At 38.9% G+C, this 13,758-nt stretch overlaps 1 protein-coding gene across 1 annotated transcript; it reads left to right on the top strand.

The window, feature by feature from the left end:
- The first annotated feature begins 12,580 nt into the window (after nucleotides 1-12,580).
- On the top strand, nucleotides 12,581-13,207 carry LOC104232354 ((13S,14R)-1,13-dihydroxy-N-methylcanadine 13-O-acetyltransferase AT1-like). Its single transcript, XM_009785537.1, has one exon. The coding sequence runs from the start codon at nucleotides 12,581-12,583 to the stop codon at nucleotides 13,205-13,207; it is 627 nt and encodes a 208-aa protein (XP_009783839.1).
- Nucleotides 13,208-13,758: the final 551 nt, after the last annotated feature.

The raw sequence follows: 13,758 nt of genomic DNA, 5'->3' as shown, positions 1-13,758 counted from the left end.
TTGAATCCCTTTCATTTCAACCCCAAATTCCAAATGTGCTGGAAAGAATAGGTGGCAGGACCGATTTTGCGGAGCTCCGTTTAGTAAGAAGTAAAGAAAATACCCCACTTCAGTGGTACGTTTGTCTAATCCCGATTGATCATGATGTTGATTGCTTTCGAAGTAAAGCCACACACGCTCACACACACACACACACACAAAAAAAAATAAAAAAAAATGGCAAATCCCCACAAGGTCTCCCTTTGTACAAATCCCCACAGAGTCCCCCAAAGAGTCTGCCCCAGCTAATCCCCAACAAGTCTGCCTTGTACAAATCCCCACAGAGTCTCCCCAATAAAAATCCCCACTAAGTCTGCCTCGGTAAAAATCCCCAAGAAGAATGGGATGGAAGAACCAAAGCCCTACACGGGCAAATCATCACAAAATATGGAAATGCGAGTCTGAGCAATTTAAAAGGGTTTCGCCTATGAATCCAATCAATGGCAGAGTTTCTCAACAGGAATAAGGATGGGACAAAGCAATTGGAACAATCAAGGCCACCAAACTAACCACCATTTTCAAACTGACAATTGTTCTTTGTTTGGAAAATTGAAACAGGTGTAATCCAAAGCAACCGTGCAAGAAGCAGGTGTAATCCAAAGCAACCGTGCAAGAAGCAGGTGCCGCCCAAAAAGAAAAGAAATACGTGAATGCAAGAAACAGCTTTGCAATAAGGAATCAACCCAAAAGGGAAGTTTCCCCAAAATTATCTCCTGCATTTTACTAAACAAAAATGAAAAAATAATAAAAAATAAAAACAAAACAAAAAAGGAAGTAAGAAGAAATCTCAAAAAAAGAGGGTTAGTTAGAATCCCCAACATTTTCCTTTAAGCCAGCATTAGGGCTCTAATCCCTGAGTTGAGCAACTTCCTTTTAGCAGACATTAGGGCTCTAATCCCTGAGTTGAGCGTTTTCCCTTTAGCCAGCATTAGGGCTCCAATCCCTGAGTTGAGCATTTTTTCTTTAGCCACCATTAGGGCTCCAATCCCTGAGTTGAGCAATTTCCCTTTAGCCAGCATTAGGGCTTCAATCCCTGAGTTGAGCAACTTTCCTTTAGCTAACATTAGGGCTCCAATCCCTGAGTTGAGCGTATTTCTTTTAGCCAGCATTAGGGCTCCAATCCCTGAGTTGAGCGTTTTTCCTGTTAGCCAGCATTAGGGCTCCAATCCTTGAGTTGAGCAACTTTCCTTTAGCTAACATTAGGGCTCCAATCCCTGAGTTGAGCATTTTTCCTTTAGCCAGCATTAGGGCTCCAATCCCTGAGTTGAGCGTTTTTCCTGTTAGCCGACATTAGGGCTCCAATCCCTGAGTTGAGCGTTTTTCCTTTAAGCCAGCATTAGGGCTCCAATCCCTAAGTTGAGCAACTTCCTTTTAGCCGACATTAGGGCTCCAATCCCTGAGTTGAGCGATTTTTTTTAGCCAGCATTAGGGCTCCAATACCTGAGTTGAGCAATTTGTTTTTAGCCGACATTAGGGCTCCAATCCCTGGGTTGAGAAATTTTTCTTTAAGCTAGCTTTAGGGCTTCCATCCCTGAGTTGAGCAACTTTCCTTTAGCAAGCATTAGGGCTCCAATCCCTGAGTTGCGCATTTTTACATTTTGCGACATTAAGGCTCCAATCCCTGAGTTGCGCTTTTCAGACTTGAGGTTTCCAATCCCCTCATCAATTCTGTAAATTTTCATGGCAATTAACTCACGAAATTTTCCTAGTTAAACTGGGGTAGAAAATTTCGTTCGTTTGTTTTGTTGTTTCAGTAGGTCTGACATCAAGGCGCATGGATCGAGATGACCTACGGTTTGAGTCTCAATCCAGAATAAAGAAAAGAAGAAAAAGAACAAAAAGAAGATGTTCCCAAATATTGGAACAAACGAAGGGCAGGCCGCTTAAAAATTTGATCAAATTCCCAAGCTCCACCGATCCGTTTCACTCAATACTGTAGAAATAAACAAACGCCTACAACTTGCGAGCATCAAGATTCAGATCGAAGTCTACAAGCAGAATCAGCTAAGACCCAAGATCAAGCTGCAAAAGAATTATAGATAGGAATCTTGTAACTAGCGGTTGGCAGGCATAAGTAGTTAGTTCAGTTTCAATTTCCATTGGTTGTAATAAGGAGGTCAGTAAAGAAGTAGTGGCAACAGCAACAGTAGTAACAGCAAGCATTGCAATCCCATAGTAGTCCCAGTTACCAAAGTTTCCCGAACTACATTGATCTGATTCCTATTTAGCCCAGGATATGTAGGAAATCTTTGAAGCAATGATTCGGTCAAATCTTTCAAAAATGTGCTTCACATGGAGTAGTCCAACGGGCAAAAATCGCTCATATCCGCTCACTTTATCTTTGTACGAAAACCTCGCATGTTTTCAAACAAAGAGGGGCAGCTGTGAGCACGTGATTTTTGTCTACGCTACAATCGCTCCAAAAGAAATCGAAAAATAAAAACAAATGGTTTTGTTGTACAATTTTTTTGGAATTTACGTGGCATTTTTGTTAGTTGTTTGTAGTTTTGTCTGTGATTGTTTTAGTTTTGTCAAATAAAAATATATGTAGCGTGTAAGTTTAGGATATCGTTCTACAATTAGGAATTGATCAAACCATAATTTGGTTTTAAGGAAAAAAAACCACAAAAAAATATGCGTCTTTTATTCTATTTTGTTGTCATTGAGTGATTTTATTTTAATTAAATGTTAATATGTGTGATAATTATTGTTGGTATAAGTTTTATTTTTGATTTTTACAATTTAATTAAAAATTGTTTTGTTTAGAAATTAAAAGAAGAAAAGAAGAGAGTTCAAAATTGAAGAAAATCTGGAATTGGGCTCAAATTTGAGACCAAGAAAATCAGGCCCAATAATGGCATGACCCAGTCCGGTCCCTGATCCCTACAGCCTCACCAAACGGCTTCGTTTAGTGCTAGTCAAATCTGGACCTTTGATTCAAACAAATCTAACGGTCCAGTTCAACTCCCATTTCAAACCAAATGACGCCGTATAAGGATACTCAATCGGAGCCGTCCATCTTGTTCAATCCTACGGTCTCCAACATACCTCATTAGCCCGACCCACTTAACCCCAAAGACCGACCCAATCTCATTTAAAGCACACGACGTCGTTTCACCAAGTGAAAGATCTTGGTCGTTGATCATTCTTGATCCAATGACCAGGATTCGACTTCCCCGTCCCGTATATAAACCCTCTTCTCTCACCCCACGCCCTAAGCCAGACCCCCCCTCCCCATCATCGTCCCCTTCCCAGACACCCCCTCAGAACCCTAACGCCGCCCCCCTTTCCCCTCACCGTAAACCCGACGGCAACAATGCCGGTGACCCCCAGACTAACACCCTTAGTACACCTCGACCCCCTGAACACAGATCTACTAACCGTAGGTCTCGAATCTTTCCCCACCGTCTCGAATCTTTATTTTAAGATTCGAGCCGGACCCCAACCCATGCCAAACCCCCCAAATCCATACCAGATGCCCCCCTGACCTCCCTCGTGACCAAACCAAGTTTGGTTTGGTCCGAATCTTACCAGAAAACCCCGAGTCCCAAATCCGCCCTAAGAACCCTAGAAATCCAAAAAACAACTGAGTTGTTGTCCAATTAAACAAGATGTTTGGGGTCTAATAGACCTTAATCGAAGTGTTCTCAGTTGAGAACACTTCGATTAAAGTCCGTTCAACCCCTAAAAAAGGTTCGATTCAAAATCTGAGACAGGGCAGTCTGATTTTTAACCCTTTAAGGTATTTCTTCTTCTTTTCTTTGTCAATTCCCTGTTGTTTGTTTTGTTATTGTTTGTTCGTATGTTTGAATGTAAGTTTGATCTGTTTCCAATTGTGTCAACTATTCTGTCCATCTCACCCAGATCTTTATTTGATCGAATTTGTTTCTATGTGTTTATTAAGTATAATTACAGTTTGTGTAATCGAGTCGAATAAGTTCCGTCAATCAGTTAAGTTTTCCACAAATCCCCTTGCCTGTCAACATGAAATCATAATCTGTGCTTGTTCAAGTTTGGTTATCTGTTATTGATTTGTGCGCGTTGTAATTCACACAGTCGATTCGATACATGTCGTCAATTAGTTTCAGTTTGGAATGGTATTAATCTGGCTCATACAGTTGATTTGTTTACTGAGGCTTTTGAGAATTGATTGCACTGTGTTTAGCCTGTTTAGTTGAATAAAAATCACTTAAGGATTGGTTATAGCTGTTAGTTTTGATATAGATTTCAGAGTTCAATTCGAATTGATATAGGATTTGCCCCTGTTTGTCTACTTTTGTGGACAGCATGTGCATTGGAGCCTTTAATGGATTAAAATTAACTTGACAGCATGTGCTGTCAGGGCATATTCATGCTGCCCATACTTTGTTTAGTTTAATAAAAGGTAAACCACTTTTAATATTAAAGATAAGGGCTGTCAGGGGAATCTGATGGGAGGGTTACCTTTCTTTAGTTTGTGAGTGGAAAAACAGAAAAGAGAACATGGGGGAGTTTAGTTTTAAATGAGAGAGGAACAGGCTGGAAAGGGGGGAATTCCTTTCTATAAAAACAGGAAAGTCTCCATTGGTTAGGGACAGACATTAGGAGTTCGAAAAAAGAAAGGAAAAGATTTGAAAGAGAGGCAGAACAATCAGAAAAAGAGAGGGGTTTAGACAGTTTTCAGCCATCAAAAACCTCTCTAAAAAATCTATCCCCTTTAAGTTTTCAGCAGATAAAGAATCAGAAATAGAGGGGATTTGTGGTCAGACCAAGAGTTTAGAACTAGAAACTGGGCAAAGACCTAAGATTTTAAAACCAGAAAAAGGATATAGAGAGAGTTGTTTCTGTATAAACAGAGAGTTTGTTTCAAGTTCAGTTGAGTCTTTTTTTTGGTGTTGATATTTTGCTGTTGGGTTTACAATTCATTCCGGGCTTTGTTGGAATGTTGTTTTCTGTTTTGGAATTGGTTGCTGTTGGTTTGAATCTGCTACTGCTGCTGTTGACTTAGTGTTGTTGCTGCTGCCATTTCTTTGCTGCTGTTGATTTTTTTTACTCTCCCCTTCTTCTTGTTGTTTCAACATCCAGGTACACGAATTAAGCTCACCCTGATGTAACTTTGAACTTGAATGAAATGAAGCCGCATTCCTGATTTGAGCATGTTCTACACGCTTGTAGTTATGAGCATTCAACTGATTTGTAGTTGTTCAATATTTAGTTTGTTAGGAAGTGGTTTGCTGTGAACTTTTGTTATCAGTAACCTACTATGGATTGAAAACTGATTTTTAGTTAAATTCATGCTAGATGTTGTAGTTAAACTTAGAATAGGAAACCAATATTCATCCACTTGTCTCCACATTTATAGCTCCTGTACATTTAGCTGTTGAACATCAAAAGGTAACTAAAACAGGCAAATGATTTTGGAATCTGTAATTCCCACGTGTAACGACGTATTAGTAATGAATGGAAGTTGACACATTAGCTTTGTTTTGTTAAAATCTCAATGCCAACTTCAATATGATCTCCTAGTCGTTTTCTTACTCTCAATAACATTACGAAACCCATAAGTAGATAATTAGGAAGGAAGTTTTTTTTTGTACGTACAACTAGAAATAAACAATCGGTATTTGTTAATTTGAATAGGCACGCACTACCCTTTCTGGATGATTGCTAAATGCATGACATAACTACTTAACATATCTTCATTTCCTGTAAATTAGAATTCCATTTGGGCTGGGTTTAAAGGTTTGTGACTGACTATCTTTCGTACATATTTGAGCGCAAATTTCATGTTTACGTTCGTATGGATCTAATGACTAAGAAGTTGCACCCTTTTCAAACTTAAAATTAAGTAGGATCTTTCCTTATCTAGAGACAAACATAATAGAAAATGTAGTCACTATAGGTTTTATCCTTTCAAAAAATGAGATGAGCCTCGCCAAGTACAGATGCAAATTGCGGGGCCCTCAATAATTGGTTGTAATAAATATTTAGATTTCTCGGGATGGGTTGTTTAGTAAACTTCACCGCTTTCCCTAAAGATAATAACTCGTTTGACTCTTTAGGCGCGATTTAATTAAATTACATTCTTAAATTCGGGTGCGCATTTATGCGACCCAAATCTAAATCTCGACGGAGTTGGAATGTATTAACAACCACAGGCGCATTGATTGTGACGTGGTTCGAAATGCATTTTCACGACGTTGCAATTCCATAAAAATAATAATAAAAGCGGTTTAAACTTAATAAAAGCACATAAGTCATAACATGTATTTAAATCAGATATTTAGTCATTATAACAATTTAAGCGACCGTGCTAGAACCACGGGATTCGGGGGTGCCTAACACCTTCCCTGGGGTCAACAGAATTCCTTACTTAGAATTTCTGGTTCGCAGACTTCATTTGGAAAGTCGGATATTTTCCTCGATTTGGGATTCAAGATAAACCGGTGATTTGGGACACCAAAAACCAAACCTTTCCCAAGTGGCGACTCTGAAATTAAATAAATAATCCCATTTCGAATATTGTCACTTAAATTGGAAAAACTCCCTCGCTCATTTTACCCTTCGGGGTGGGCGCACAAAAAGGAGGTGTGACAACATATGCTCTAATACTCACAACAATTCAGTTTAGATAAATTCCTAACTTCGTTCAAAAAGTTGACAAAATCGCCCTCGGGCCCATGTACCTGGATTCCAAAAATACTCACAAAATCCGACAATTCATTCCGATACGAGTTCAACCATACCAATTTTATCAAATTCCGATAACAACTTGACCTCCAAATCTTGAATTTTCATTCTTCAAAAGTTTTACAAAATTCTTGATTTATTCTATTTAAATCCGAAATAAATGATGAATATAACCATAGAATCATGAAGTATAATTACTTTCGGATATAGAACACTTACCCCAATCAATATAGTAAAAATCGCCTCAAACATCGCTTCAATCCGAGCTCCATAGCTCCAAATATGATAAAAACGGCCGAAACCTCGAAATATAGCTTCTACCCAGGTATTTACTCTTCGTGATCGCCAAGCACAACATTTCTCAGCCCAAAATTTGCCTTTCACGATCGCGGAAAATGTTTCATAATCGCGAAGAACAAATGCCCAGCTCTTCCAGACAGTCTCTAATATAATGGCCATAACGTCTTGTACAAAATTTCAAATTACAAATGGTTTAACTTTTTGAAAACTAGACTCCAAGTACTACAATTTTTATGCTTTGCTCATCTACCATTCCCTTATAGATTACAAGATATAAGCTTTCAAAGTGAGTCTTGTGCAACATAAATTTCTTCGTCGCGATTTCCAAACTCTTCTCGGATAGGTTGTAGTGTACCACTCATAACATTTTGTACAAAACTCCAAATACCAAATAGTTTGATTTTCTAAAAACTAAAACAAAGGGCTACAACTTTCGTTTTTGGATCATCTCCAAATTCCTTATAGATTGTGAGATACAAGCTTCCAAAGTCGGGTCAGTGCAGCAGAAACTTTCATCTACGCGATCGCGAAAGACCTTCCGCGATCGCGAATCATTGGCCATTTTCTCCCATTTTACTCATCGCGATCACAACCAATTCCCCGCGATCGCGTAGCACACTGCTGTAGCCAAAAACCAGTAGCTTAAAATGGTCTAGAAATGGTCCGAAACTCACCAGAGCCCCATGGGACCCCGTCCAAACATACCAACAAGTCTCAAAACATATCACGGACTTAGTCGAGCCTCAAATCATATCAAACAACGCTAAAACCATGAATCACACTCCAATCCAAGCTTAATGAACTTTAGAATTTCAAACTTCTATAATCGATGCTTAAACCTATCAAATCACGTCCGATTGACCTCAAATTTTTCGCACAAGTCATATTCGACATTACGGACCTACTCCAACTTCTAGAATCAGAATCCGACCCAGATATCAAAAAGTCCACTTCCGGACAAACTCCTCCAAAACATTCAAATTTCTATCTTTAGCCAAATGACTCCAAAATGACCCACGGACCTCCGAATTCACTTCCGATCGCGCTCCCAATACCAGAATCACCATACAGAGCTATTCCAAGACTCGGAATCCCAAATGGACTTCGATAACACTGAAATGTACTTCAACCCAAACCTATGAAATTCTTTCAAAAATGTCAACTTCCACAATAGGTGCCGAAACGTTCTCAGTTCTTCCAAAACCTGATTCGGACGTACGCCCAAGTCCGAAATCATCATATGAACCTGTTGGAACCTTCGAATCTTGATTTTGAGGTCGTTTACTCAAAATCCAATCTTAGTCCATTCTTTCACCTTAAAGCTCCCGAATTGAGAATTTTCTTTCCAAATTAACTCCAAACTTCTCGAAATTCAATTCCGATTATGTGTACAAGTCATAATACCTGAAGTGAAGCTACTCATGGCCTCAAACCGCAGAACAACGCGCTAGAGCTCAAAACGATCGGTCGGGTCGTTACACAATCAATACAACATAATTAAGGTTAAGCATACGAAGGAGTATGATCGTTATGATCCTTTCATAATTGCACATAATGTTAGGCAAGTGTATTATGCTCCTTATCCATTGTGGCGCAATAAGTCCTATTGGTGGGTTGTAATAAAAACTAAGCATGTAGGTAGGGTGAAAGTCAAGAATGTGTTAGATGTTACATATCAAAACGATATCTTTAGTGTTCACCAAATAGTAGATGAACTTTTAGAAAATGATTTGGAACATCCTGAACACATATTGGAAGAAGTTGATATAAATGAAGTAACAATTATAGAAAATGAGGAAGAAGAATCAACTGATGAAGCTCAAACTAGTGAGGAAGATGAATTCTCAAACAAGGAACAATACGTCGATGAGCTTTAAAAAGTTGGTTTCATTAATAACTCTCATTTTATAGCTAGTTTCTTATATGTTTCAATCTAAATATGTATTATATTATGCAGATGAGAGGCAAGGGTCAAGGTAACAATGACTCTACTGGTTCTCGGGGTCGAGAAAAGGCTAGGAAGGCAAAGAGGAGGGTAGAAGATAATACTGCATCTTTTCCACCCTCTTTAGAGATGTCTATGCCTATGTCTATGTCTTATCCTCCTCCCCATGGCTACTCTGAGATACCATAGCATCACAAGCCCTACACCTTCGTTCAGACACTAGGTTTTTCATCACAGGGCTATAGGACTATACGTCCGGCATACAGTCCAGCTGCCTCACAACCACGTGGATCGCAGCCATCTGCATCGCATGGATCGCATCCATCCATGTCACATCCACATGAATCACATCCATCCGTGTTATAGCCACTCGGGTCACAGCCACTTAGGTCATAGACATCAGTATCACAACTATCAGTATCACAGCCACTTGCGGTCCATCAAGCTATGTCGCAGTCATAGGGATCGCAGCCATCTTCACCAGCGACTCTATCTATTTCAGGCCTTCGCCTGCGAGATATAGCTGTAACCCCCCTACACCTTCCACATATGCCTCTGATATACATGTTTCGGACGGTGATGTTGATGATGACGAGGAGGTGCATTATGATCAATATGGTAGGATTATCATTGTCCCTGAGGGTGATGGGTAAGAGTTATTTGTTATTTTTACGTTTATTGTTTTGTACAGTTTGTACTAAGATATGATAATGTTTTTTTAATTAAATTGCAGGTTCATCCTGAGTAATATTACTATGAGGATAATCACCAAAGCCACCAGAAAGCTTTATGATGGCCCTTATTCGACTTGGAGTGAATTCCCATTCCCGCTGAAGGAGCAAATTTTCAATCAATTTAATGCATAAATGTTCTTTTAAGTAGTATAATTATTTATATTTATGATATTTCCATATAATATTTAACCTTTGAAATACACAGCAAGTGTGTATGGGAACATCGCTATAGCGCGGAAGTGGCTGCAAATTTTCATGATAAAGCTCATAAGTGGTTGTCGCATAGTTTCTCCAAAGCTAGAAAGTTAAACCAGAAGCCTGACTCGTTGCTTCAGAATTTATGGGAGGATTTGCAAAGGCAATGGCTTACCGCAAAGTTCTTAGAGAAGAGCAAAAAAGGAAAGAAAGCTCGCGCATCTGAGAAGGGAGGCTCCTTGCACACTGGAGGTGCAATCAGCCTAGGGACAATAAAAAGAAGATTGGTACATAATTGCTTAATTTATTTTAATTTTCAAAGTATATCTATTATGTTTATTAACTAAAATTTATGAGTTTTCAGGAAAAGAAGTTGGGGCGTCCAATGAACCAAGATGAGCTATTCAAGGAGACTCATATTAAAAGAAGAAGAAAGAGACGGATTAAGAAAGGTGGGTCGAGGGTCGAACCTCGATTGTACATGTAAGTTTTTATTTTTCATTAAGTATTTTGATTTACTTTTATATAAATTTTGAAATACTAATTCAATGTAATTTTTCTTATAGGGTCGCTTCACAGCTGACGTGGAGGAATTCATACGCAGTCAGCTACCTAATGAGTCGGGCGAGCCAATCCAACCTTAGGACGAGGATGCTGAAAGAATGTGGATGGAGGCTGCTGGCGGTCCAAAATGGGAGAAGGTATACAAGCTTCCTACTAATAAATTCCATCGTTATAAGTGTGGAATGCAAGGAATAGGGACTTCCTCGCAAGGCGAGCAACTTGATGGGGAGAGCCTCTCCGCTATGCGGGAGACTGTGACAAAGCTCACATCCGAGCTAGAAGCGGCCAAGGAAAGAGAAAAGCTTAGAGATGCTCAGTACATTGGCATACAAGCTCAGTACCAGGCATGCAAGAGAAGCTCAAATCTCTCCTAGCTTCTAGAGGTTTTCTGATTCTCCGTCCTCGTGAGTCATCGTCAGAGGCTCGACTTCAACGTGAGCGTTCCTTCCGTCCTCTCCATGCTCATTCCTCCCGTCCCCCCGTGAGCGTTCTTCTCGTCCTCGACAAGTAGACCCTTCTGTATACCATCTTGTTGATAAAAGTTCATCAGACGGTGATGATAATGATGTTGTACAAAACACTCCTTGACTTTTATATACTTTGAACAAGACAAATAGAACTGATTTTGAAATAGGTGCAATAAGCGTTAACTTAGTTTTGTTAGTTTAATTTGTTAGTTCTATTGAACTTTAATTTGTTGGTTTAAATGTGTTTTTTGAATTTTGTTATTGTTGTTGTTGGGTTGTTGTGGAGATTTTGGTATTGAAATTGTTGTTTATGAATTGAATTATATTGTTATTTAGGGATTTTGGTATGCTGGCAGGTGGTGTAGCTGCCAAAACAGGCGTTTTATGCCAAAATTATTACCCAGAAAAACGACCAAAGTTTGTCGCTTACCTATTAAAAAAAATAATTCTGGAAATTAGCGACCAAGGTTGGTCGCTTATATATTAAAAAATTAAAAAATTAAAAATTGGGGACCAAGATTGGTCGCTTATGTATAAAAACAATTATAAAATAAAACAAAACGACCAAAGTCGGTCGCTTATGAACCCAGTTGGTCGCTAATTTTTTATATATAATAATTTAAAAAATATTGTAATTTAAATGTAGAGACCAATGTTGGTCGCTAAATTTATATTATTAAAATATTATACCGACCAAATTTGTCGGTATTTTGTTTACAGTGAACATTTGATCATTTTAGCTAAGCGACCAACTTTGGTCGTTAAAGTAAAGGGACCACCAATATAGCTACCAAGCATGTTTGGACGCGTTTTGGTCGCTATATTGAGATAAGTAACCAACGTTGTTCGCTTTTTATGGCCGCTAAAACCCGAATTTCTGGTAGTGTTAAACTTCAACTTTTTCAACTTTCACTGAAATGCCTCAAATTACCCTACGGGCCTCCAAATCCAAATCCAAATCCGAACACACGCCCAAGTCCAAAATCACCATACGAAGCTACTGACATCATCCAAAACTCATCCCGGAGCCATTTACTCAAAAGTCAAATTCCGGTCAAATTCTCTCCGCTAAAGCTTCCAAAACTATATTCCTTCTTCCAATTTGACCCTGATTCATCTGGAAACTGAATCCAACCATGCACACAAGTCGATGTACATAATGTGAAGCTGCTCATGACCTCAAACTGTCGAACCGAACGCAATTGTTCAAAATAACCAAGCGGGTCGTTATACAAATTTGCATGCATGTCTTTCTTTTCTATCCACTCAAATCCATCGTTGCTGATCCATCTGAAATTTCCAGTATAGATGAATGATTAGAGCAATCATTATGCAAGCTTTTAACCCACATTTATCCAGCAGCAGGTAGATTTGCAGCTAATGATAATAGTCACTCAGTTGATTGCCTTGATCAAGGTGTTACATATATAAAGGCAAAAGTTAACTGTCAATTCGATGATTTTATCAAAGCTGCACTAAAGGATATTGATTTTGCACTAAACCTTTGCCCCGACATGGTTCGTGATGCTTCTAATTCACCATTAGTGGTAGTGCAAGTGACCAAGTTTAATTGTGGTGGGCTAGCTTTAACCATCAGCACTTCACACTCTGCTATGGATGGATTCACATAATCGAAATTCCTTTACGAGTGGGCTAAAGTGAGTAAAATGGGAACTTCCGGAAAGGATATCAACTGCTTCACCTTTGATTTAGGAACCATCTTCCTAGCAAGTGATCATTCGTCGAAAATTCTCAAGTCCTCCTCGAGTTCTATAAGAAAACCTAGAGAGATTGCAATGGTGGCAAAGAGGTTTGTCATTAATGAATCAGCAATATCAAGTCTTAGGGACAAACTAGGTTTCAAACCCACAAGGGTTGAGATGGTGATTTCTCTTTTGTGGAGGGCTCTAATCAATGCTTCTCAACAAAGAAATGGGCATTTAAGACCTTGCTTATTGATTCTTTCTATGAATTTACGTGGTAAGATTGACTTTCCAAGATATAAAAGTTCCTTTGGAAATTTTGCTATTGATGTTCCAGTCAAATTCATACCAGGAGGAGCAGAAACAAAAATGGAGTTGCAAGATTTTATAATATTGCTTAAGGATACAATACAAAAGAAAAGCTTATTATTTGCTAAAGCTTCTACATGTGACTTATTTTCCATGGTAGCCAAGTTTCATGACGAAATACAACAATGGGAAGATAATGATGAAGTGGATGTATTCATGGTCTCAACCTTGTGCAGCTTTCCTGTTTATGAATCGATTTTGGGTGGGGAAAACCGTGCTTGACAAGTTTTGGATTAAGACGTAGCGATATGTTTTGGTTGCATAAAACAGAATGTGACACTGGAATTGTTGTGCAGGCGGATTTGAAGCAAAGCTACATGGAAATGTTTGAATGTGACCATGATGTATTGGCTTTCACTTGCAAGTACGGTGCTCCCCTTAAGAGTTTTCTTTAAATTCTCTCTTGTAACAACCAATATTGTGATGACCCAAAAGGTCATCTCTTGTTTTAGAAGTCAAATCTTTGTTTTGAGGCATTAACAACCTCCTTTTTGTCTCAGCTCGATTTGTGTGTGCAGTCCGGGCGTATATCCGGAAAGCTTTTATGTGAAAATATATTAATTAATAATTTTTAAGAGTTCATATTAGATTTTTAGTTGACTTTGGTCAATATTTCGAGTGAACGGACCCAGACCCGTGTTCTAACGGTCCCGGGAGGTCCGTAGTAAAATATGGGACTTAGGCGTATGCCCGAAATTGAACTCCGAGGTCCCTAGCTTTAGAAATCAATTTTTGAAGAAGATTGTTATGCTGGATTTTCAAGGAAATAAAGA

The sequence above is a fragment of the Nicotiana sylvestris genome, chromosome 2 (assembly GCF_000393655.2).
Source record: "Nicotiana sylvestris chromosome 2, ASM39365v2, whole genome shotgun sequence".
In the NCBI taxonomy this organism is placed as follows: Eukaryota; Viridiplantae; Streptophyta; class Magnoliopsida; order Solanales; family Solanaceae; genus Nicotiana; species Nicotiana sylvestris.
This window is presented reverse-complemented; position numbering and strand designations above follow the sequence as displayed.